The 27,417-nt window shown below is 37.4% G+C and overlaps 1 protein-coding gene across 1 annotated transcript in view; it reads left to right on the top strand.

Moving 5' to 3' along the window:
• LOC150078668 (uncharacterized) overlaps positions 1–27,417 on the top strand; it is a 207,181-nt gene that overhangs the window by 165,619 nt on the left and 14,145 nt on the right. Inside the window, exons 5-7 of the mRNA XM_090382218.1 lie at positions 3,594–3,875; positions 16,263–16,338; positions 26,432–26,595. Coding sequence (XP_090238344.1) covers positions 3,594–3,875; positions 16,263–16,338; positions 26,432–26,595 — 522 coding nt within the window. The remainder of the gene's footprint in view (positions 1–3,593; positions 3,876–16,262; positions 16,339–26,431; positions 26,596–27,417) is intronic.

Raw genomic sequence — 27,417 nt, 5'->3', positions numbered from 1 at the left:
ATTGTTTTAATTGTTTTTATGGTTGTGACCTCCAGAAATGTGCTTTAGAAAAATATCACAAAGGCGTAATTGATTCTTATAACGGAACATATGATAACGATGAAAGTGTAATGCATTTTAATGATTTGAATTGGTAACTAATACAATTTACAAACCATGCTCACGACCTTTTATATGGCGTTTTATTCTAAAATGTCATTTTTAAGGTCACACTCGTGACCTTAAAAATGACATTTTAGAGAGATAAATAGCTTAGTTATACAGCGAAAATTTAAACTTCCGAGATCTTGAAACAAATTACCAAAAAACAATGTGTTATTGGGTTCATATTACGATATTTTAACGATACGATGGTGTCTCTGGAACTGATTAATATTGTAAAGCGAGGTACATTATATTGTATAGCTACGCACATTTGGAATGCGGTATTTATGAATGTTTAACATTCATTTTTTGCAATTAATGTTCATATTTTCGATTTTGTTGATACTTGATACTTGGGGGGGAAAAACTCGTAAACCAGGGAACGTAAAGCGAGAACTGCCTATAGTGTAAATACAATAGTACACTATACCAGCATTACTAGTATTGGCATAAACTCTCAAAAGAAGGTTAACAAGGTTTGTGGCTTAAACTTTCTCCAGGAGATATCCTTACTGTTAAGATAGCCTTTATTTAATGATGACTAGCTCATTAGGAGAACCTACACAAATATGCTTCACTTCTTTATCATGAGGACTTCAATTAGAATTTTCTTCATTTTCAAATTATTTACATCATTACAATAAGTATGTAAATTACTAACTCTATTTCTACTCAACTTTTTTTTTTTTTGGTAGTATGGTTTTGCTATCGATTGGGAAGTGACACCGACGAACATTTGGCATGTGTATAACTTAATCTTTATTAAACCATCTTAAATTTAATATGCTATAATACAGCACAATTGTCTTCCTTTCATATTAGCAATTTTGGCTATTATAAATTTTATTTTTATGTTATCAAAACCCATAAGATTTTCATTCCGAAATTGGTCACAAATTGGCAACAAGAGGGAGCAATACTCTTGATCTGATTATCAGTAGTGATTCTTCATGCATTAAGAATCTGCAGATAAATGAACCACTAGGTGGCAGTGATCACAGTGTGTTGAAGTGGAATTTACTCAAGGAGGTAACTACCATCAGAGGTAAAGGGAAGGGTTTTTGTTTTCGTAAAGGCGACTATGATGGTCTGAGACAGTATTTAAATTCTATACAGTGGGACCAACTGATGATGTTACCAACAGCAAACTCAAAATGGGAAGCATTCAAGGAACTAATCTTGGAGGCTACCAGGCTTTACATACCAACTAAGAAATATTATTCAAGGTTTAGGCCTAAATGGTTGTCAGATGAACTAATGAGACATGTGGCAGAGAAGAAAAATGCATGGGATACATACAAATTAATGGGTGACATGGAAGCCTATGATAGATATAAGTTGGTCTGTAACCAAGTCACAAAGGAGATTAGGCAGGCAAAGGCAGACTACGAAAAATGCTTGGCAAAGGATGCAAAGAAAAACAGAAAAGAGTTCTTTACATATTTAAACTCAAGAAGGAAAGGGATGAATCCGATTGGTCCACTGGATATTGATGGTTCAACAGTTGAGGATCCTGCTCAGGTGGCTAACAATCTAAACGAGTATTTTGCATCTACATTCACGCATGAGGAGTTATTCAGGAAGGAGAATGATGTAGGTAAAGTAAACATTGGCAGTGAGCTAGATGATTTTGTAATAACTGAGAGGAAAGTGGAGGAGAGATTGTTGAGGATAAACATAAAAAAGGCACCTGGGGTGGATGGGATCTATCCAGTTATATTAAAGGAGGCAGCAAAGGAAGTAAGCAAACCCCTAGCCATAATTATGAGAGCTTCTTTGGACTCAGGGGAGGTACCCATAGACTGGAGATGTGCAAATGTAACCCCAATTCAAAAAGGAGGATCAAAGGCTGACACAAGTAATTATAGACCTGTTAGTTTAACTTCTGTCCCAGGTAAATTAATGGAGGCACTGGTTAAAGAAGCACTGCAGGATCATCTAGACAAGAATTCAGTTATAGCTCAGATGCAGCATGGTTTTGTTAAGGGCAGGTCTTGCCTGACCAATTTGATTGGATACTATGATGTAGTCACAAAAGAACTGGATGCAGGGAATAACTTTGATATTATATATTTGGATCTTAGAAAGGCTTTTGATACTGTTGCACATGGAAGACTGCTGCACAAATTGGAGCAGTGTGGCATTGGAGGCAAATTGCTGCTATGGATAAGGGGATGGTTGAGTGGCAGAAGACAGAGAGTGGTAATCAATGGACACTGCTCAACGTGGACTAATGTTATTAGTGGAGTTCTTCAGGGTTCAGTGTTGGGTCCGTTGTTGTTTTCGGTGTTTATGAATGATATTGATGATGGGATATCAAGTTTAATGTCCAAGTTTGCAGATGATACAAAGGTTGGCAGGGTTGTTAAGGACACTACTGACGCTATGCTGCTGCAACAGGATCTGGAAATGTTGAACAGATGGGCTGAGAGGTGGCAAATGAAGTTTAACATTGACAAATGTAAAGTACTACATATGGGAAACAGTAACCCCAGAGCAACGTATCAACTCTGCGGTACTACACTGACAGTGGTGGAGAATGAAAAAGACCTGGGGGTAATTGTGCAGGCAGATATGAAGTTCTCTGAGCAGTGCAGACGAGCTGCAAGAGTAGCTCATGGTGTCTTGTCAATGATATACAGGAATTTTTCTAGCAGGGATAAGGAGGTGATTATTCCCTTGTATAAGGCAATGGTTAGGCCACATCTTGAGTACTGTATACAGGTCTGGAGGCCTCATTTCAAGAAGGATGTAGAGCTGCTGGAACGGGTACAGAGAAGGGCAACAAGATTAGTGAATGGAACAAAGGGTTGCTCTTACGAAGAAAGGCTTAAGTTTTGCAAATTACAGAGTCTGGAGACTAGGCACCGGCGAGGTGATCTGATAGAGGTGTATAAGGCTTTGAATGGTTTGAGCATGCTCAATGCCAATGGGATTCTTCATCTTGCTCAGAATAATCACCTCAGAGGGCATAAACTCAAATTGAGGAAGGACGGATGTTGGATAGATGTGCGGAAATTTGCCTTTGGCCAGCGGGTGGTTGGTTGGTTGGTGGAACCGACTTCCATCATTTGTTGTTGAAGTTGATAGCCTAAACAAATTTAAAGCTCAACTCGACAGGTATTTCGATGCTGAATAAGCTTGCTTTCTTGCATCATATGCCTCTACTAATGCTAATGCTAATGGTCCAGTTACAATGTGATGTTTTAGTAAAATCGCATATTTTTGTTAATTTTGAACCATGCCTTACCTAATTATTAGTAATTTTGGCTGCTATAAATTTTATTTTTATATTATCAAAATGCATAAGATTTTTATTCCAAAATTGGTCATTAAAATGTGAGGTTTTAGTCAAATTTATATAGAATTGCATATTTTTGTTAATTTTGAACTATGCCGTACCTAATTATAATTGATGGAATTGCAATTTTTTTCCCTTTTACTAACAGAATAGCTCAACTAATACGGATTATGCTGAAACCTCAATACATGTTCCAGAAGAAAATCCATTGAACAAGCATAAGGACAAGGAAGGGTCTGTTAATTTTAAGAATTGTAATAAATTTAAAAATTTAACCCCAGAAAGCTCTTTGAACAACCAATCTGAAGATGAAAAGGAGCTTACCAGTTTCGAAGACAAATCCAAAAATTTGTCTGCCTTTCATGAAGCTGAACAAGATATCACTCTCGAGATTGAACATATAGAGACATGGAAACAGATGAAATATCAGGTATTTGATCTATAAATATAAGAGGATATTTTGAAAAGTTCTGGATTTGTATTGCAGTATTTTATTGTGTAATTAGCATTTTATATTGAATATTTTTGTGATTTCAATTTAATTTTATCTAGTGGTAAAATTAAAGGCACCTGGGGGTGGGGTTTGATAGGATCTATCTACTTATATTAAGGAAGGCAGCAAAGGAGGTAAGACACCCTTCAGCCGTAATTATGAGAGCACATCTGTGGATTCAGGGGAGCTCCCTACTTTAACCAGCGGCTCCATTATTTTACCATTCCAGGTAAAATAATGGAGTCACTGGTTAAAGGAGTAATGCAGGACCATCTACACAACAGTGCAGTTATACCACAGTCGCAGCGTGGATTTGTTAGATAGCAGTCTTGTTTGACCAACCTTATGACACAGTAACAAAGGAATTGGATGCAAAAAATACTTTTGATATCATGTATGACTTAGATTTCAGAAAAGCCTTTGATACTGTTGCACATAAAAGACTGCTATACAAATTGGAGCAGTATGGCATTAAGGGCAAATTATTACTAGTGATGAAGGAGTGAAAGGGGTGGGAGAAGACAAAGAGTTATCAGGGCACTACTTTTCTTGAACTACTGTTATTAGTGGAGTCCCCCCCCCCCAGGTTCAGTGCTTGGCCCATTGTTGTTTTCTATATTTATTTATGATATTGATGAAGGCATATCAGACTTTATGTCTAATTTTACTAATGGGTACGAAGGTTGGTAGAGTAGTTCAAGACTGTAATCAAGGTATGCTACTGCAACAAGATATATAAAGATTAGGCAGTTGGGCTGAGAAGTGTCAGTTGAAGTTTAACATTGACATATGCAAGGTACTACTGCATACTGTTAGCAGTAATCCCAGATTAATGTAACAGCTGTGTGGTACAACACTCAAGGTAGTGGAGAATGAAAATGATCTGAAGGTAATTGTGCAGTCAGATTATGAAGTTCTCTAAGTAGGCTGCTAGGATAGGTAATGGATTTTGTCAGTGATTTACAGAATTTTTGCCAGCAGGGATAAGAAGATGATTATCTCATTGTATATGGCAGTGGTTAGGCTTGAGTACTGCATACAGGTCTAGAAGCCTCATTTTAGGAAGGATGTGGATCTGTTGTAATGGATGCAGAGATCAATAAGATTAGCATTAGCAAAGGCACATGATGCAAGAAATCAAGCTTATATAGCATTAGCCAAAAAAAAAAAAAAAAAATTCCTTATTTCACCCATCCACTCAGTCCAAATGTTTGTCAAGTTCTGCCTTGAATCTGTTTAAGCTATCAAATTCTACAATGACAGATGAAAGTTTGTTCCAGCAATCAACCACCTGCTGGCTAAAGGCAAACTTCCGCACATCTATCCTACAACTGTCTTTCCTCAATTTGAATTTATGCCCTCTCAGGCAATTATTCTGAGCAAGAGGAAGAATCCCATCAGCATTGAGCATGCTCAAACCATTCAAGACTTTATATACCTCAATTAGATCACCTCGCAGGTGCCTAATCTACAGACACTGTAATTTGCAAAACTTAAGCCTTTCTTCGTAAGAGCAATCCTTTGTTCCATTCACTAATCTTGTTGCCCTTCTCTGTACTCATTCCAACAGCTCTACATCCTTCTTAAAATGAGGCCTCCAGACCTGTATACAGTACTCAAGGTGTGGCCTGACCATTGCCTTATACAAGGGGTTAATCACCTCCTTATCCCTGCTAGAAAAATTCCTGTATATCATTGACAAGACACCATGAACTACTCTTGCAGACTGTCTGCACTGCTCAGAAAACTTCATATCTGCCTGCACAATTACCCCCAGGTCCTTTTCATTCTCTACCAGTGTCAGTGTGGTACCACAGAGTTGATATGTTACTCTGGGATTACTACTTCCCATATGTAGTACTTTACATTTGCCAATGTTAAACTTCATTTGCCACCTCTCAGCCCATCAGGCGCCTTTGTAGCCAGGTGGGCAGGAAGAGCAGTGCGTATCACATGCTTCTTGATTAGACCGGGGTTCGAACCTGTGACCACCAAATATGGAGGATGTGGAAAGGTCAGGGAATGACCACCTCATATTCCCAGAGCAATATGGCCTTAGTTGCTAATGTTCCTAAAAAAACCAAATAACAACACATAACATCTCAACCCATCTGCTCAACTTTTCTAGATCCTGTTGCAGCAGTGTACTGTCATTAACAACTCTGCCAACCTTCGTATCGTCTGCAAACTTGGACATTAAGCCTGATATACCATCATCAGTATCATTTATAAATACAGAAAACAACAATGGACCCAACACTGAACCCTGAGGGGCTCTGCTAATAACATTAGTCCACGAAGAGCAGTGTCCGTTGATTACCACTCTCTGTCTTCTCCCACTCAACCATCCCTTTATCCACAGCAGCAATTTGCCTCCAATGCCACACTGCTCCAATTTGTGCAGCAGTCTTCCATGTGCAACAGTATCAAAGGCCTTTCTAAGATCCAAATATATGATATCAAAGGTATTCTTTGCATCCAGTTCCTTTGTGACTACATCATAGTATCCAATCAAATTTTTCAGACAAGACTTCCCCTTAACAAACCCATGCTGTGTCCGAGCTATAACTGAAGTCTTGTCTAGATGATCCTGCAGTGCCTCCATTAATTTCCCTGGAACAGAAGTTAAACTAACAGGTCTGTAATTACCTGTGTCTCCCTTTGATCCTCCTTTAGCATTAGCATTAGCATTAGTAGAGGCATTTGATGCAAGAAAGCAAGCTTATGCAGCATCAGCCAAAAAAAAAAAAAAAAAAACCCACTTCCACTTCACCCCTCTGTTCATTCAAAATACCTGTCCAGCTGAGCCTTAAACTTATTTAGGCTATCAACCTCCACTACAAGGGATGGAAGTCTGTTCCACCAACCAACCACCCGCTGGCTAAAGGCAAATTTCCGCACGTCTATCCTACATCTGTCTTTCCTCAATTTCCATTTATGCCCTCTCAGGTGATTTTTCTGAGCTAGAGGAAGAATCCCATCAGCATTGAGCATGCTTAAACCATTCAAGGCTTTATACACCTCTATCAGATCACCTCGCTGGTGCCTAGTCTCCAGACACTGTAATTTGCAAAACTTAAGCCTTTCTTCGTAAGAGCACCCCTTTGTTCCATTCACTAATCTTGTTGCCCTTCTCTCTACTCGTTCCAGCAGCTCTACATCCTTCTTGAAATGAGGCCTCCAGACCTGTATACAGTACTCTAGGTGTGGCCTGACCATTGCCTTATACAATGGAATGATCACCTCCTTATCCCTGCTGGAAAAATTCCTGTATATCATTGACAATACTCCATGAGCTACTCTTGCAGCCCGTCTACACTGCTCAGAGAACTTCATATCTGCCTGCACAACCACCCCCAAGTCCCTTTCATTCTCTACCACTGTCAGTGTAGTACCACAGAGTTGATATGTTGCTCTGGGGTTGCTGTTTCCCATGTGTAGTACTTTACATTTGTCAATGTTAAACTTCATTTGCCACCTCTCAGCCCATCTGCTCAACCTTTCCAGATCCTGTTGCAGCAGCATAGTGTCAGTAGTGTCCTTGACAACCCTGCCAACCTTTGTATCGTCTGCAAACTTGGACATTAAGCTTGATATACCATCATCAATATCATTTATAAATACAGAAAACAATAATGGGCCCAACACTGAGCCCTGAGGGACTCCACTAATAACATTAGTCCACGATGAGCAGTGTCCATTGATTACCACTCTCTGTCTTCTCCCCCTCAACCACCCCTTTATCCATAGCAGCAATTTGCCTCCAGTGTCACACTGCTCCAATTTTTGTAGCAGTCTTCCATGTGCAACAGTATCAAAAGCCTTTCTAAGATCCAAGTATATAATATCAAAGTTATTCCCTGCATCCAGTTCTTTTGTGACTGCATCATAGTATCCAATCAAGTTGGTCAGGCAAGACTTCCCCTTAACAAAACCATGCTGTGTCTGAGCTATAACTGAAGTCTTGTCTAAATGATCCTGCAGTGCTTCTTTAACCAGTGCCTCCATTAATTTTCCTGGAACAGAAGTTAAGCTCACAGGTCTATAATTACTTGTGTCAGCCTTTGATCCTCCTTTGTGAATTGGGGTCACATTTGCACATTTCCAGTCTATGGGTACCTCCCCTGAGTCCAAGGAAGCTCTCATAATTATGGCTAAGGGTTTGCTTACTTCCTTTGCTGCCTCCTTTAATATAACTGGATAGATCCCATCCACCCCGGGTGCCTTTCTTGTGTTTATCTTCAACAGTTTCTCCTCCACTTTACTCCCAGTTATTTCAAGATTCTGTAGCTTACTGCTAGAGTTGAATACACCTCTGGCATTCCCCTTGCTGAATAACTCCTCATGTGTGAATGTCGATGCAAAATATTCATTTAGTTTGTTAGCTACCTGAGCAGGGTCATCAACAGTTGACCCATCAATGTCAAGTGGACCAATCTGATTCATCCCCTTCCTTCTAGAGTTTACATAAGTAAAGAACTCTTTGCTGTTTTTCTTTGCATCCCTTGCCAAGGATTTCTCGTCTGCCTTCGCCTGCCTAACCTCCTTTGTACCTTGGTTGCATATCAACTTGTATCTATCATAGGCTTCTGTGTCATGTGTTAATTTGTAAGTATCCCATGCATTTTTCTTCTCTGCCATATGCCTCATTAGTTCATCTGACATCCATTTTGGCCTAAACCTTGAACAATATTTCTTAGTTGGTATGTAAAGCCTAGTAGCTTCCAAGATAAGTTCTTTGAATGCTTCCCATTTTGAATTTGCTGTTGGTAACATCATCAGTTGGTCCCACTGTATAGAATTTAAATACTGTCTCAGTCCATCGTAGTCGCCTTTACGGAAGCAATAACCCTTCCCTTTACCCCTAATGGTAGTTACCTCTTTGAGTAAATCCCACTTCAGCACACTGTGATCACTGCCACCTAGTGGTTCATTTATCTGCAGATTCTTAATGCATGAAGAATCACTGCTGATAATCAAATCAAGAGTATAACTCCCTCTAGTTGCCTCCCGAACATGCTGATGTAGAAAACAATCATCCAATAAATCCCCAAAAGGCCTGCTAGTGCGTGAGTAACCAGCCCCCAAATTCCAGTCAATATCTGGGAAATTAAAATCTCCCATTATAAGACTCTCTGATTTACTGGCCCACTCTATTTCCCTGTACAGTTCTTTATTATACTGATCAGAGTCATTAGGCCTATAGCACACTCCTACTCTCAATTTTGTTCTCCCAATGCTTATGTCACAACAAACTGACTCAACACTGCACTGTCCAGTGATGTCGACTGGCTTCACTTCCTTGGTTTTTATGTGTTTCTTAACTAATAGCATAACCCCTCCCCCCTTCCTATCCTGTCTATCCTTTCTGTAGACGTTGTACTCCCCAAATTGCAGTTCTGCATCTCTTATATCTGTGTGACACCACGTCTGTGATATCCCAACAATATCTGCCTTTGATGTTTTGATGCTGTGTCCGAGCTATAACTGAAGTCTTGTCTAGATGATCCTGCAGTACCTCCATTAATTTCCCTGGAACAGAAGTTAAACTAACAGATCTGTAATTACCTGTGTCTCCCTTTGATCCTCCTTTATGGATTGGGGTCACATTTGCACTTCTCCAGTCCATGGCTACCTACCCTGAGTCCAGAGAATCTCTAATAATTATGGCTAAGGTTTTGCTTACTTCCTTTGCTGCCTCCTTTAATATTACTGGATAGATCCCATCCACCCCAGGTGCCTTTCTTGTGTTTATCTTCAACAATTTCTCCTCCACTTTACTCTCAGTTATTACAAGATTCTCTAGCTTACTGCCAGAGTTGAATACACCTCTGACATTCCCCTCGCTGAATAACTCCTCATGTGTGAATGTCGATGCAAAATATTCATTTAGTTTGTTAGCTACCTGAGCAGGATCATCAACAGTTGAACCATCGATATCAAGTGTACCAATCTGATTCATCCCCTTCCTTCTAGAGTTTACATAGGTAAAGAACTCTTTGCTGTTTTTCTTTGCGTCCTTTGCCAAAGATTTCTCATAATCTGCCTTTGCCTGCCTAATCTCCTTTGTGACTTGGTTACAGACCAGCTTATATCTATCATAGGCTTCTGTGTCACATGTTAATTTATATGTATCCCATGCATTTTTCTTCTCTGTCACACGTCTAATTAGTTCATCTGACATCCATTTAGGCCTAAATCTTGAACAATATTTATTTGTTGGTAAGAAAAGCCTAGTAGCTTCCAAGATTAATTCTTTGAATGCTTCCCATTTTGAATTTGCTGTTGGTAACATCATCATTTGGTCCCACCGTATAGAATTTAAATACTCTCTCAGACCACCGTAGTCACCTTTATGAAAGTCAAACCCTTTCCTTTACCCTTGATGGTAGTTACCTCTTTGAGTAAGTCCCACTTTAGCACACTGTGATCACTCCACCTAGTGGTTCCTTTATCTGCAGATTCTTAATGCATGAAGCCTCCCAAACATGCTGATGTAGAAAACAATCATCCAATAAATCCACAAAAGCCTTGCTAGTGTGTGAGTGACCAACCCACAAATTCCAGTCAATATCCAGGAAATTAAAATCCCCCATTATAAGACACTCTAATTTACTGGCCCACTCTATTTCTCTGCACAATTGCTCATTATACTCATCAGATTCATTAGGCCTATAACACACACCTACTCTCATTTTTCCTTTCCCAGTGCTTGTCTCACCAAACAGACTCAACATTGCATTGTCCACCCACATCAATTGGATGCACCTCCTTAGATTTTATGTGTTTCTTAACTAACAGCATGATCACTCCTCCCTTCCTGTCCTGCCTATCCTTTCTGTACACAATATTCTCTCCAAATTCCAGTTCTGCACTGCTTATTCCTGTGTGACACCATGTTGCTGATATCCTAACAATATCTGCCTTTGATGTCTTGACTAGCACTTCAAGCTCATCGAATTTATTAACTATACTCCTAGCATTGGTGTACATGCAAGTATACATGCGCCTGTTTCTTCTCTTAGTTACCCTAACACAGCCCATGTATTTACTTGTTCCCTATGACTCCCAGCAGTCCTGGAAATTCCCATTGCCTTGCTTTCCAGGCTGCTGCTCGATTGCATTTCAGTAGAAGTAGTGCAAGAATCACTTTTACCTCTGCCAGTGGCTACTGTTAATCTATTAGTCCGTTTATTCCCCCAAGCTAGCAGTTTTCCGACCCATTAGCAAGAGGAACAAAAGGGTGCTGTTACTAGAAAGACTTCAGTTCTGAAAATGGCAGTGTCTGAAGCTAGCATCCGTGAAGAGACCTGATTGAGTTGTTTAAGCTTTGAATGGGTTGAATAAAGTCAAAGCAGATGAAATCCTTCATCTTGCTCAGACTACACATGGGAAAGACAGATTCAAATTGAGGAGGGATGGTTGCAGGATAGATGTGTGGATGTTTACCTTTAGCCAGTGGCTAAAGGTAGTTCGAATTAAATTCAAAGAATTAGACAAACCAATAGAAGGGATGGAAAGTGTGTTTTTTTTTTTTTTTTTTTTTTTTATTCCTATGTGAAAACATCTATGGTGGCACTGGAGTAAAACCGATTGGTAACAAAATTTTCTTATGAAAATGACGTAATTGAATTGCTAACAAAAATTTCTTACAGAAATGACATCACTGCCTATTTGGTGGCTGTTAGATTTTAAATGGCACAAATGATGTCACTTCCTAAATGGCGTTAACAATGCTAACTCAGTCACTAACATTGATTCAGTAGAGTAAGTAGCGGGCTTGAGAATAAAATGTTGTATTGTTCATACTAAGAAATGGAAATAACGTCACTTCCTAAATGATGCTAACTCAGTCACTATCATTGATTTGGTAGCTTTTATTGATTTGGTAAGCAGTGGATAGTAATATTATGCAAGAATAAAAGCTTCGAAGCCGCCAAAGAAGCCTCTCGTGTCGAAAAGTAATGAGTTCAGAAACATAGAGAACGCAAAAAATGTAGGCTTTAATAAAATCTGCTTCTCAAGATTTTGATGGTTTCGATTAAACTGTTTATAAAATCTGCTTCTCAAGTTTCAATTAAACTGTTTATAAAATCTGCTTCTCAAGTTTCGATTAAACTGTTTAAAAATTTAAACAGTTTGATTCAAGAACACAACAATAAAACAATCACTCCTTGCAGTAGTTTTTGGTTATGACATCATCAGTCTACAAATGGATTTCACTAACTATTGAATTGCGAAAATGCCAAATCTAATTTCAATTAACAACCTATAAGAGTATTTTGAAGATGGCTAAAACTCTAGCTGAGTGAAATCGAGAGATGTACGCAAGAATAAAAGCTTCAAAGCCACCTCTCAAAAATGATTCCATTCCAACATTTTTGAAGACCAGCAGTTTTATTTATCCTGCCATTCCACCTCATCTGCCTCGATTGGATTTAGTGACAAAGGGGCTCATTTCTCCTTCTATACCATTCACGCAGATTAGAAGACTAAGACATGGTTTCAGCCAATACGGAATTTTGGGCCAAATTATAAATGTTCCTGTAAATGTTAATTCGATGATCGATTATTTGCCTTGGAGAACAGATGATGATTATTGCATTAATATTCATATCAAACATAAGAAAAAATTCACAAATCAAGTAATTTAAAGGTCTTGGTTCGTAAACGAGATGTAAGGGTTAAAGTATCTACTTTCTTGTATCTACCTGTATCAGCTGTACGATATTGAGATTGACTAATCATTCTTTGATGAAAACATGGAACACGATCGTGCTCCTACATGTGGTGAAACGAGTGAAACTGCCTATTGAAGAAAGTTTAGTTGCTCAACAACAAACTCTTTTGTGGAGCGATGACATATATTTACGAATAGCTCCTGATGTACAAAATGTTCCACAAAGTTTACTTTTTGACAAACATCCAAAGGATTGTCATTTCCTAGTATTTACCTTGGTCATTATCGAGAGTTTACAAATAATTTAAAAGTTACACCGTTTATAATGGCATCTAGTAAACTTCGTCATTCAGATCGGCATGGAGTGACACCTTATCTTCTCTATATGGCCACGGAAATAATGATATAATAACTTGAAATTTGTTAACAGTTACTTTTAAATATGTTGGAAAAGACACTAAGGTCACCAAAGAATAAATCCAATCTTGAGAATATGTCAGTAACTGCATTGAAAAGAATTTAGTGTTTTTGAAATCGATTCCTAATTCAACTTATTACTGGACACACTGTAAAAGAGAGTTGTGTGCGATGATCAGAAAATTGGGTAAACCTACATTCTTTTTAACTTTTAGTGTAAACGAAATTGGTTGGCCTAGATTGCTAAAAATTTTATACAGATTAAAGCAAGACGATTTGGATATCCCTGACGAGCAAGCAGAAGCCCTTCATAAAAGGCAACATTACTTAATGAAGATGCCATAGCATGTGCAATTCATTTTAATAAACTTGTGGATTGGATTTTAACTTTACTTCAGTCTAAGCATTTCAGTCCATTTTGACAATATTATGTTGTCAACTATTTTAAACGGATCTAATTTCTACATCGTGGTAGTCTACATGCTTACATTCTTTTGTGGCTTAATAATGCTCCTAAAGAACCTATGGGAAATGGTATGAATGAGGTGCCTCCGTAGCCAGGTGGGTAGGAGCAGCAGTGTGTAGCACACGCTTCTTGATTAGACTGGGGTTTGCGCCCGTGCCCACCAAATATGGAGGATGCAGAAAGGTCAGGGAATGACCACCGTATATCCCCCGGAGCAATATGGCCTTAGTTGCTAATGCTCCTAAAAACCAAATAATAATAATAATAATGGTATGAATGCAACGATAGCTATGATAAATCAGCTCATGTCCATTTCTACTGCAAAGGCTCTGGTAATATCAAACTCATAAACATACTTTTACTTGTTGACATGCATTTATGCCATCATTCATTTTAATTCCCATGCCAAAAGCAGCTACTCGACGAGTCATATATAATGTTGAATACAAGAAATTGTGGAAGAATCTAGAGGACAATGAATATACTAGCATCAATCACTTTAAAGAAAATCACATTCCTTTGGAATCATATTATATCGATTTACTTCGAGCTGATATTACTCAGCCAAAAGTCTTTTAGACCGGGGTTCGAGCCCATGCCCACCAAATACGGAGGATGCAGAAAGGTCAGGGAATGACCACCGCATATCCCCGGAGCATAACCAAAAATGGCATAACTCCTTTCAGTCCTTTTGTGTTTAGCATTTTAAAGTCTATCATGCACATTCAATTCATCACGGAAGAATATTGTGCTGCTTCGTGGGATTAGCAATTTACAACATAAAATTATTGAAAAATTAAAATTATTGAAATTACCAACGATTATCCTGAGTTTGGCATCATTGAAATTATAAGAAAATTAAGCATTGACATGCTCAACTCTGTTGAAATTATTAATCAAGAGGCTGCTTGGTGTTTTGCTTCGTCAATCGATGTCCTAGAGTTCAGTTGTTGTAACTTATATACCTACCGTGTGACCTATCGAGCAATAGAAAATTGAACAAAGAAATGGCACGAGAAAACATGGGTGACAATTTTGCTGACATTTGGAAAGAGAACTGGTTTGATAAATATGAGAAAAGAATGATGAAGAACAAATTCAAATGGGCCAGAATTGGTAACGACATCTTTGACCTTCCATTGGTAAATAGTGGGTTCATGCCCTCTACTTACTCTGCCGAATCAACATTAGCGACAGCATTTACGTCATTTAGGAAGTGATGCAATTTACATAATTTCCGTTTCACATATTTGTCAAAGATGTTTTCACATGAAATATCTTTCGTGCATACAGGGTACACACGGGCTTTCTTTCTTTCTCTTTTTTTTTTTTTTTTTTTGGTTGATGTCCTATAAGGTTGCTTTCTTTCATTGTTTACCACTACTAATACTAATTTCAGAGAAAAATGACAGTTGCTTTTGTCTGGGATATTGATGGAATAATCTTTTCACTTTGTGTTTGCAAGGGAGATTTTGAAGAATGTTTTTCCCAGTATTTCAGAAGAAAAATCCATATGGACTGAATAACTTTTGATTTCATTAGGACAGTGCTCTGACCCATTGTGCTGCCGAGGTGCAAAATTTTTTTACTGAAAACAAAATTGAGTTTATTCCACATCCTCCATACTTGCCTGATCTAGTGACTTTTGGATATTTCCAATGAAGAGGGATTCCCTTATGATAGAATTTTCCTACCTGACAAGCTGCTGCTTTGGCCATTCACCAGGGGGCTATACATACCGCCAAACAAACTTTGCAGCGGCCTTTACAGCTTGTGAAAAATGCATGTTACTTCTAGGAGAGTATGTTATAAAATGACTTGTTTAATTTCTAAATCTTGTATTTTATGAGAAATAAATTTTGGAGACCTTATAACTTGAATTCATCTCATAATGCTACATTGTTAATGTAAATAAAATGTCCAGTTTGTTTTTTCTCATAGGCCATTTATTTCAGTTTTAATCGGGCAACATAAATTTTAACAAAGGCTAAAAATTGTTTAATTCTGAACATATGTTTTTTTCCAGTGAACATAAGAAATTACTTTAGCAAATCAACAAGAATATTCTGAATAGAATTTTGAAATTCATCGAAATTAGTGTGTTTGATTGCTGCCTAGTGTTATTTCATAAACTAACTTAAATGTTAGGTTAGTGTGTTTGATTCACATTTAGTGTAGTTTCATTGTTATTTTTTTTATTATCATTACTGTAGTTTGAAGTTTTTAACCCCACCAATCTTTAGTATTTTGGTGCTATTATAGCAGCTTACAAGATGTATAGCTGTATAAATTTCTATATATGTGCAGAAGGCTGTTACTTGGGATAAAGTTATTTATTGATTTTTACATGATTTTGGTATTTTTTTTTTAATAGTAATATGTGTAAAGTAATAAGAGAAGTTTACCTCAATATAATATGTAGAACACTTCTGTATGATACTCTCCAGCAATTAAAACGAAAATATCTAAAATCTTACATTACAGTAAAAAATAAAAAATAATTAAAAATCAATTGAACAGTCAATTGATTTTTAATTATTTTTTATTTTTTACTGTAATGTAAGATTTTAGATATTTTCGTTTTAATTGCTGGAGAGTATCATACAGAAGTGTTCTACATATTATATTGAGGTAAACTTCTCTTATTATTTTTCAAATATTGATATCAATGTAGAACATATTGAGCATTGCAGCTCTGGTTCATACTATCAAATAGTAATATGTGGATGTTTCCATCATTTTATTTTTACTTTTCTTGTAGGAGATAATGCCTACAATTCCTAAATTAATGTGCAGTCCTCTCCAGAAACCTGTGACATCAGAATTTAGTAAAACAGGTAAGTCTGAACTATAGTCAGTAATAATTTTCTTTTTGATTTTTGCCTCTTGCAACGAACTTAGCAATAGGCTCATCTATTGTTAAGATTTAAATCACAGTTGCTACTTGGGGTTGTTTTTGATCTTTGTAGTTGTTTAAACTGTTTAAACTGTATAAACCTTCCACACTCCAGTAATTTCTGGAGTGTGGAAGGTTCTCCTTGTAAAAAAAAAAATGGTTGTTTATCTCTCTTAAGTTTCTCTATGCAAAGGATGAAGTCTATTCATGCTTAGTGTTTTCTTACATTATATGCTTTTTTTTTTTTTTAAATTGATAAATATAGAGAATATATATCAACACATCCATAAATATATCAATACATCCTTAAATATACATTCAGTGTTTAGTATTTAGTGAATTTTTATTAACAGTTGTATATTCAGATTTTATTTACAATTTCAATCTGTTGTTTGGTGAGATGTGTCTGTGTAATCCTGCAGTTGGCAGATAACTATGATTTAAATAAATTGAATGCCATAATTATTGATATCCAGTTTTAATACTCAAATTTCTGTTGCTGTTTCCTTTTGTTAATTTAGATGCCCTTTTATGTTTATTGTAACTGGATATTTTCAAATTTTGATTAGTATCTTTTAAAAACAGTTATTAGTTATTTATTAGATTGCATCTCTAAAAGAATTTGGAAGGGCTATAGCCCTTCCATATTATTTTAGATTGAGTCCATTATTATATAAAATATATAAGGTACAAGGGGCATTTTAAAAGTTCATGGCCTGAGTATGAAGGGTTTATTTGAGGAGTTTGGTAACATATTACTTTTCAACTTAGACCCCTTTGGAGTTGATACTCTTTTGCCACTGATGCTGCAATCCATGGTTCCAGCTGCAAAGAAAGTTTTCTCTTGGCCCTCGAAGAATGCATCCACTGCAGCAGTGATGTCATCATCAGTAGGAAAATGTATGCCAGCCATGTAGTTTTTCAAATTAGGAAATGGGTGAAAGTCTGATGGTGCTGGATCTTGTGACTATGGGTTATGGTCCAAGATTTCAAAGTCCCCACTCATGCAGTACAGCCATGGCATTGACAAACCTGTGAACAAAGTGTATTGTTCTAATGGAATTAGACTCCATTTCTGAGTTTTCCTTTGTGTTTGTCTTTGATATTTTCACTCAAACACCTTTCTGATTTTGCTAATCCATTTATTGACAACACTCCATCAGCATTCCAGAAAACTGATACCATCATTTTGCCCCACAGAAGGGATCAACTTGGCTTTCTTTGGAAGGGAAGAAATGCTGTGTTTCCATTGTTTGGACTGCTCCATTGTCTCTGGCTGAAAGTGATGGCTCTGTGTCTCATCCATGGCCATAAATCTTGTAAGGAAATTTGCTGTAACTGCTTGAAAATGATGCAGATGTTCATTTGACTCTACAACTCTTCTGTGCATTTTGATCTGCTCTCAACAATTTTGGACCCATCATGCTGAACCTTTTTTATAGTGAGAACCCCCTGTTATTATGTAGTATATGTGGTCAGGTGAGTTCCCAAGATGCTGGCAATGTACCAAACTATCACTCGTTGGTCATTCATCACCAGATCATGCATATATCAACAGCTTCTGGAGTTATTAACATTGCAGGTCTTCTATAGTGTGTGTTATCTTGCAATCTCTCACTCCCCTTTTTAAATTTTGCTTCCTACTTCTTAATCATGGAATAGAAAGGGCCATCCTCTCCCATATTGTTGTAACTATATCCTCATGAATTGCCTTTGGCATTAGTCCCTTTTTTCTCAAATATTGGATTACTGCATAGTGATTGATTTTGTATATCTTTCCTCATTCACACAACTTTGTTCAATTCAGGAGCTAAAATTAAAAAGAAATGTTATTGAAGCTGAATGAAACTTGGTGAGTTACCTATTTGAGATGTTATACTTTAAGTACAGAAATTTTTAACACTGTACCACTACTGTTTCCTCCTCAGGCCATGATCTCTTCAAATATCCTTAATATATTTTTTATAATGGTTACAATGGAGATCAAACCACTTTGCTCCCAATTTGCTAAGCCATTAATTGTAAACCTAAATGAAAAAAGGGACATGCATTTATTGTACAATCTGACATGAAATTCTTTCAACAGGCTGCAAGGATGACCTGTAGTACTTTATCTGTAATGTATAGAAATTTTTCTGGTAGGAACAAAAGACAGTTGTTCTGCTATTAACACATTGACTGCTGCATTGGCCATATATGTCCAACACCATTACGTTTTTCAGGTACCACGTCGGACATATATTGCCAACACCCACTGTTTCACTGGGAGCTACGTTGGCTGTATAGCGCTGATGATTGTTGGAAATTTACATTATTTTTGAAAAGCATGGCACCTCCGTAGCCGGGTGAGCAGGAGCAGCAGTGCCGTAGCACATGCTTCTTGAGTAGACCGGGGTTCGAGCCCGTGACCACCAAATACGGAGGATGCAGAAAGGTCAGGGAATGACCACCGCATATCCCCGGAGCAATATGGCCTTAGTTGCTAATGCTCCTAAAAACCAAATAACAAACAAACCGGTGTTACATGTGATGAAATTTGCATGTCACTATGAGAAAAAATAAGCAATTAACTGGTCATTATTTAAAAATTCTTTATTATTACAAATTTTTTAATTAAAAAATTATAATTATATTTATTTTGATTTGTGGTGTCCAAAACACTCCAAACACATGAAAGGCTGATGAATACAGTCTGGGCAATACGTTGAAACTCTGTTCCCCTTTCTGCTAGCAACTGATCTTCCTTCCGATTCTTTCAATTTTGCGTAAAAGAAATGCACATCCTTCTAACTTTCTTGTTGTTTGCGTTGATTTTTGTCATTAGTATACGAGTGTTACCACATTTTGGCTTTTCACGTTTCTCTTTCCATTCTATATTTAGCAAATCTGTAACTACCTCTTCCCGAAACCTTATTTTTTTTTTTTGTTTTTGCAAAGCACTCTTGTATACCATGTACGCATTGACAACTGATATTCTGAGTATATATTCTATCGCTAATTTCCGGTACCCCCTTTCTTTGTGGCATATGAACCCATTTTATCCGACAGATCAATGCCTGCCTTTCCCTTATTATAAGCTAGAATAGGAAGCGGTTTTTTTTTTTTTTTTTGCTTCTTTTCGTCTTCCTTTACTGGTGGAAGGTCCATCAACCATTTCTGGGGCATGCTTTGTTGTTAGCAGTCTCACATCTCGAGCATCTCGCCACTTTAGAACAATAATTCCATTTTTTTCTTCCTTGGCGATCATCTCCCCTTCATTTAGCTTTGAGTACGTGACTTCTTTGGGCATAAATTTTTTATTCGCTCGTAATGTACTAACAACGTTAGTTTTTTTATGAAGAAACGATAATGCCAGGTGGCAGCTGGTATAAAAGTTGTCTACGTACAAGGTGCAGCCTTCATTTAGAAGTCCTTGCGATAACTCTTTGCAGCTAAACCTACTGATTTTCAGATTTACCTGAATAGATCGTGCTCGACCAGGTATATCCTAGGCGCAATATGGTCTAAGTAGCTCTTGCGCCAGAAAACACCACAACAACAACAACAGGTATATCCTTCAGTGGAACATAATTTGAATAGCTTGATTCCATATATGTGCGCTTTATTTGAAATATACTGTCGGAATATCAGCCTGCCCCTCCAAAGAATAAGAGTTTCGTCAATGACGAAATCTTCACCGGGGAAAAATATTTTCTGAGATATTTCAGCTGCAAAACATCTATCAGGTGTTGTATCTTACTGAGCCTGTCCCCTGGAATAGCAGTTTCATTGTCTGAAGAGTGAATAAGGTGCAACAACAATTCAAATCTGTTGCAAGACAATTTTTGTTGTTACTAAATTATTTTTATAGATAAGTTTGGTTGACCAGTAAGATACAGTACTGCCCAATCTTACTAGTCCCATCCACATAAGAAGCCCAAAAAACTTTCTCATCACATCAGCAGTTGTTGAAACCCACTTTTTTAGACGACTCTGCCGCGAAGCTCAGGTAGTCTGAATTTTCTGTTTAGCATATCTGTTTGTTTCCATTACAGTAAGATTTATTACTTCATCATCAAAAAATAATGAAAACGCCTCAAAGTGAGTAATATTTCTTGATATGTCTATTTGCAGTCCCGATTTGCCTGTAAAATCAAATCTTTTTTGGCGTCCTTTGTATTCAGTCCATTCGATAGCGTCGTTTGTTTCAGCCACTTCAATCTCAGGTTCTTCGGTATTTTCAAATTGCTCATCCATGTTTTCTTCTTCCATCCAGTCTTGAAGTACTTCTTCAATATTTTCTGGTATTTCAGTATCTTTTTCATTTGAAGAAATATTCCAGTCAGGATCTTTTACCGAATCATCAGAGTCGAAATCGTTTCATCTTCAGCACTACTACTAAGATTTTCAGCAATTTCTCTTAGTTCCTCTTCTTTTAGTAATTTTCTTTTAGCCATTACTGTTTAGATTTTTTTTTTTTTTTTTTACAACACACTTGTACAGACTTGCGGAGAAACACAACGCAGTAATGATACAGTGCGCTAATGAACTTGTTTTCACAAAATCTCTAACAATACTGACAAACGTATTGTGACGTTCAAGAGTTTATTTTATCACGATTAGTTTTATTGCAGCGTGCGCCGCACATTCAATAAACTAATCACAAACAACCTTCATATGTATGCCGTAGAAAGTAACCTACTGGCAATGTCGGCCACATATATGTGACACAAAAAAAACTCTTTTTTGATACTTTAAGTGAAAAAAACTGCATAACACTGACATTTCAATATTTATTTTAGAATTACTAATCAAATTATTTACTAAATATTTTTTGGCCCCGGGGAATTTTTTTTCTTAAACTAGGCTTGGCACTCAATGTGTTAAGGCTTCATTTAAGCTATTATATGAGTATTTTATATTGGTATTGAGAAATTATTTCAGGATGAAGGTGGATCTATTGAAAAATTCCAGAAAAGAGCATCAAGGTTAGTTGTTGGTATATAGCAGCAGTTCTCAAACTGTGTCATGATGCCCTGGGGAGGCACCATAATTTACTAGGGGCATTGTGGACGATGTAGTACTTTATATAAGATTTCCATGGCAAATATTAAAAATGTATTAAGAATGATTTTTTTTACTATTAGATATCTATTACTACTATTTGATCTGTATTATGAAGTTGGATTTTCGGCATTGGGAGTCATTAAATCTAAGTACAGATCAAAATTAAATGTTGAAAAAGAAATGTGTCACCATTTCGAAAATGACGCATAGGTTTGATGAATTATGCAATAAAAAACAAGCACAAATATCGCATTAATATTTTTTAAGAATAAAATAATATCCTGATTATTATTTCATGTATTAATAATTATTGTATTAACATATTGAAAATAAGAAATTGCACAATTATAGATGTTTTACTTCAAGGGAGGTGCTGGGATCGTTTTACATAGAGAGAGAAAGATTGTGGGTTTTAAAGTTTCAAGTCCAGTTAATGAAGATTTGGGTAAATTAATGGAATTTCTAAATATGATCAAAAAAACCTTGTATTACAGTATTTTTGTATTTTTACTTTGAATTACAAGGTAAGTTTATTTTACATCTAACCTATATGGCAATTGCCTTATTCAACAAGATGAGTGCCGTTTGGATGAGATTCAAAGTGAAGATAACATGATAAAAATTAATAAATTAAGTTAAAAAATATCCCTAATCACTTCATCTGGTTTGTTTACTAAAATTAAGGAAGGACAGGACCCACCATCCATTGATTTGAAACAAGAGAAGAAATGGAAGAAGAAGAAGAAAAATGTGTTTTAACCTAAATATGGCAAATCATGTTCTTATTACATCAATGTGATTTCTTATTTTGAATTCTTCACAAGGCCCTTGCATTAGGTGCACTGGCTGGTAATTGAGTTAATATAATTATAAAGTTAATATAATTATTTCGAAGTTATTATACTGAGAAGTTTTTATGACCAATTCTTTATAAGTTTCTAATTTGGTGGTAGACAGGAAATTTTCATTAATTTGAGGTCTAAACTTTTAAAAATTGCAGTTGCATAGGTTTAAACCTTAACAATTGTAACTGCATAGTTATTTTTCAGATGTATAGATCCTACCACAGACTCCAAAAAATTGGGAGCATAAAGCACTGACATTACAGATATTTTCCATTGAATTTCCTTGCCTGGGCTAATAATTAGGAAATTCAGTGAAGCACTATAATGTTGAAATGTCATCCAAAATTTGAATGATATTTTAGTATAAATATTATTAAGCTATTTCAACATTAACATTGTCATATTCTTAATAGTAGTGATTATTTTTTATTGTTAAAGGGTGTGTTCAAAAAAAAAACAAAAAAAACCATTACGTTACTTATCTGTTAGTTTAGCTTTTTCAAAGTTATTTTTTTAGCAGTATAAGCATCAATAGAATCCCAAAATCAGAAGCTTAGAGTGTGACATCCAACGTAGATATATATTTGAAATTTTTTTACTTGGTCAGATATGCATTGGAGACATACACTGAGTGATCACTGAATTATGACCACCCCTATGAAAACTGAATAAGACCCATTGACCATGTGAGATACGAGAGTGCGGAGTTAGTCGACCTACGTAGCATAGATAAGGTGTCAGTGGTTCATTAGGTAGTAAAATTCCGAACATGATGGGTAAAAGGAAGGATTTATTGGACTTTGATAAAGGACAGATTGTGGGTGCTCGATGAGTTTGTGCCTCGATTTCCCAAACAGTTGAACTAGTGGGGCGTTCGAGAGCCGCCGTAGTTAGTGTACCAGGACTAGCAGCAAAATGATCAAACAACCACCCAACGGCAAAACTGCAAAGGTCAGCGAAAGGTTGATGTTAGAGGTGAGTGCCGGGTCTGATGACTTGTATAGCCGAACAGACGCAGCATTGTTGAAGAGTTGACTACCCAATACAAAATGGGTCAAACCGGAACAATATCTGGCATGACCATGCATCGCACATACGGGCTATACCAGCAGACGACCCTATGGAATCCTCTCCTCACCAAGGTTCATTGGCGTAAAAGACTCACCTGGTGCAAAGAGCATGAAAGTTGGACATTAGAAGACTGGAAGAAGGTGTGCTGGTCGGATGAGTCACGTTATTTACTCCACACCATGGATGGTCATGTACGGATTTGGCGTCAATAACATGAGGCTCTTGATCCATCCTGCATGGTATCAGAAGTGCAGGCTGCTGGAAGTGGTTGTATGGTGTGGGGCATGTTTCACTGGCAGGAATTTGGACCCCTGGTGCATGTGGAACAATGTATCACTGGTCTCCGCTATCTTCAACTGCTTGCTGACTGTGTACACCCCGCTATGTTACACTTTTTCCCGAATGGCGATGGTGGTGGTAGTAGTAGTAGTAGTGGCATGTGATGCAAGAAAGCATGTGTATGAGCTTATGCAGCATCAGCCAAAAAAAAAAAAAAAAAAATCACACCATTCCCTCCAGATGCCTGTCCAGTTCCTCCTTAAATTTATTCAACCTATCAACTTCCACAACGACAGATGGAAGTTTGTTCTAGCAATTAACCACCCGCTGGCTAAAGGCAAATTTCTGCCCATCTATTCTACTTCTGTCTTTTCTTAATTTGAATTTATGCCCCCTTAAGTTCATAATCTGAACAAGTGGAAGGATCCCATCAGAATTCAGTGTGCTCAACCCATTCAAGGCCTTATATACCTCAATCAGATCACCGTGCAGGTGCCTAGTCTCCAGCCACTGCAATTTGCAGAACTTAAGCCTCTCTTGGTAAGAGGATCCCTCCATTCCCCTCACCAATCTTGTTGCCCTTCTTTGTACAAGCTCAAGAAAATCTACATCCTTCCTAAAATGAGGCCTCCAGACCTGTACACAGTACTCAAGGTGTGGCCTGACCATTGCCTTATACAGAGGGACAATCACCTCCTTCTCCCTGCTATCAAAATTCCTATATATCATTGACAAAACCCCATGACCTGCCCTGGCAGCCTGTCTGCATTGCTCAGAAAACTTCATATCTGCCTGCACAATTACTCCCAGGTCTTTTTCATTTTCTACCACCTTAAGTGTAGTACCACACAGTTAGTACGTTTCTCTGGGGTTACTTCTACCCATATGCAGTACTTTGCATTTGTCAAGGTTAAACTTCAGTTGCCACTTCTTAGCCCATCTGCCCAAATTATCTAGATCCTGTTGCAGTAGCACACTGCCATTACTGTCATTAACAACCCTGCCAACCTTTGTATCATCTACAAACTTTGACATTAAGTCTGATATACCTTCATTAATATCATTGATAAATATACAAAACAACAGTGGACCTAAGACCGAACCCTGTGAGACACCACTAATAACATTAGTCCACGAAGAGCAGCACCCATTGATTACCACCCTCTGTGTTCTCCCACTTAACCATCCTTTTATCCATTGTAGCAACTTACCCTTAATACCATTCTGCTCCAATTTGTACATAGTCTTCCATGCGCAACAGTGAAGACTATTGTACAAAAGTTCTTCCATACGCAACAGTGTCAAAAGCTTTCCTGAAATCCAAATATATGATATCAAAATTATTTTTTGCATCCAGTTCCTTTGTAACCACATCATAATATCCTATCAAATTTGTCAGACAAGACTTTCCCTTAACAAACCCATGCTGTGTCTGAATTATTGCTGCAGTCTTGTCTAGATGATCCTGCAATGCATCTTTAACCAGTGACTCCATTATTTTACCCGGAACAGAAGTTAAACTAACTGGTCTGTAATTACTCGTGTCACCCTTCGACCCCCCCCCCCCCCTTTGTGAATTGGGGATACATTTGCACATCTCCAGTCCGTGGGAACCTCCCCTGAGTCCAAGGATGCTCTCACAATTATGGCTAAGGGTTTGCTTAGTTGCTTTGCCGCCTCCTTTAATATAACTGGATAGATCCCATCCATCCCAGTTTCTTATCTTATGTTTAACTTCAACAATTTCTCCTCCACTTTGCTTTCAGTTATTACAAAATCATTAAGTATCCTGCTACAATTTGATAACCTTCTGCCATTTTCAAACCTTAATAATTCCTCATGTGTGAATATAGATGAAAAATACTCATTCAGTTTGTTTGCTATCTGGGCAGGATCATCAACAGTCGAACCATCGATATCAAGTGGCCCAATCAGATTCATCCCCTTCCTTTTAGAGTTTATATAAGTAAAGAAATCCTTGCTGTTTTTCTTAGCATCTTTTGCCAGGGATTTCCCATAATCTGCCTTTGCCTTCCAAGATGACAATGGTGTCTTCCAAGATGACAATGCTCCGAGCCATCGGGCACTTGTGCAGGAATGGATCGAGGAACAGTTCTGACTTCTGGCATATCGATGGCCTCCGAACTCCCTCGATATCAATACCATAGAGCACTTGTGGGACACTATGGAAAGGCCTATCAGGCATCTGGATACACCAGTCACCTCCATACCTGCATTGCTGACTGCATTACACACAGCTTGGTTGGCCATACCTCCCAAATGCTTCCGACATTTTGTTGAATCAATGCCACATCAGATAGCTGCTGTGCTGAGGGCAAAAGGAGGACCTACGAAGTATTAAGTAGGTGGTCATAATTCAGTGTATGCTGTAACAATATTGTTTTAAAAAAGTTGTTTTGGCAAAAATAATAGATAGTGTGGTGTTTTCTTCTTTAGTATCGAATGTCCAAGTAGCTAAGTGGTTGAGGCATGAAGGTGCAGAATTTTTCAGGACCATGTGATTGCTAAACACAGTTAATGATTGTATTCATTGTTAAATCAATGAATACAATCATTATGTCAGCCGATTAACATCTTAATCGGCTGACATTAATGTTAATAAATTTTTTCTTACTGACACGGTAGAGCTGCTTTTCCTTTCACAATTTTATAGGACACCTTTGTGATGACTTTCAAAAGTTATATTAAGGACTGATGAAATTTTTTTTCATTATGTGAGTTGTGTTTTTGCATTATTTTCTTAACTTGTTAATCTATTTTCCTTACCTGTAGAAAAAATTCAAGAAAAAATGCCAAAAGATGAAAGCCAGGAAAGGCTGGAATTACTTTATAAATTTCTTCAGAGACTTAATAGGGAATTAGATTACTATAAGGTACACAGAGTACTTCCAAATGTTACACATTCCAGTGATATCGGATGTCATTCATTATGGGTGGTATGCATCATTTTATACATATCTCTCGTTACTATTAACATTTAGTATAATCTCTATGAGATGTGATATATATTTTTAGAATATTATAATTTCCTTTTTATATTGTATAATTATTTTGTATAATCTCGGTGAAACATAGTTATTTTTAGAACATTTACATATAATGTAAATGTTCTGAAACATTTCAGAATATTTACATTATATCAGCGTTGTTATGGGCCTATGTGACAGCTTGAAGAAGAGGGTGGATGCCATCGAAGGATCTATATTGAGGGACCCATCAAGCTCTCAGCTGCCCACATCAACACCAGAGCTTGCACTTGAACATCACGCAACACAGCGGCAATCCCCAAGGCAGAATGCGCTGGTCCCACAGGAACTAGTAGTTGTAGGTCACTCTATTGTCAGGGAAATGGGGAACATGTTGTGTAAAAAGGATAGGTGGAACAGGACCAGGGTTTGTCTGCCAGGATCAAAGGTTGATGACATTGTAGAGCAGATATCATCTTTTAAGGCCACAAAAGGTGATATTGTTGTACACATTGCCACTAATGATGTTAAGAGCCGGCGGAATTAACAAGTACAGGTCAATTTTTAAAAAAAGTCGTGAATTAGGGGTTGAATTTGAAAGGGTCTGCAATTCTGCCCAGACACGATAGGAGGGAGTATATGATGAGAACTTTGTTGATCAATTTGGCCCTGGAGAGATTGTGCAAGGCTCAAGGGGCAGAATTTTTCTCAGCCTGGTCTGTGCTTGTTAACAGGAGAGATGGATGGGATACACTTAAATAGAAAGGGGTGCAAGAATATTTGCTGATGCTT

Source organism: Mastigoproctus giganteus, chromosome 10 (genome assembly GCF_048544385.1).
Source record: "Mastigoproctus giganteus isolate SK-2022 chromosome 10, ASM4854438v1, whole genome shotgun sequence".
In the NCBI taxonomy this organism is placed as follows: Eukaryota; Metazoa; Arthropoda; class Arachnida; order Uropygi; family Thelyphonidae; genus Mastigoproctus; species Mastigoproctus giganteus.
The sequence above is the reverse complement of the archived record's forward strand: the minus strand, read 5'-3'. Positions and strand labels throughout refer to the sequence as shown.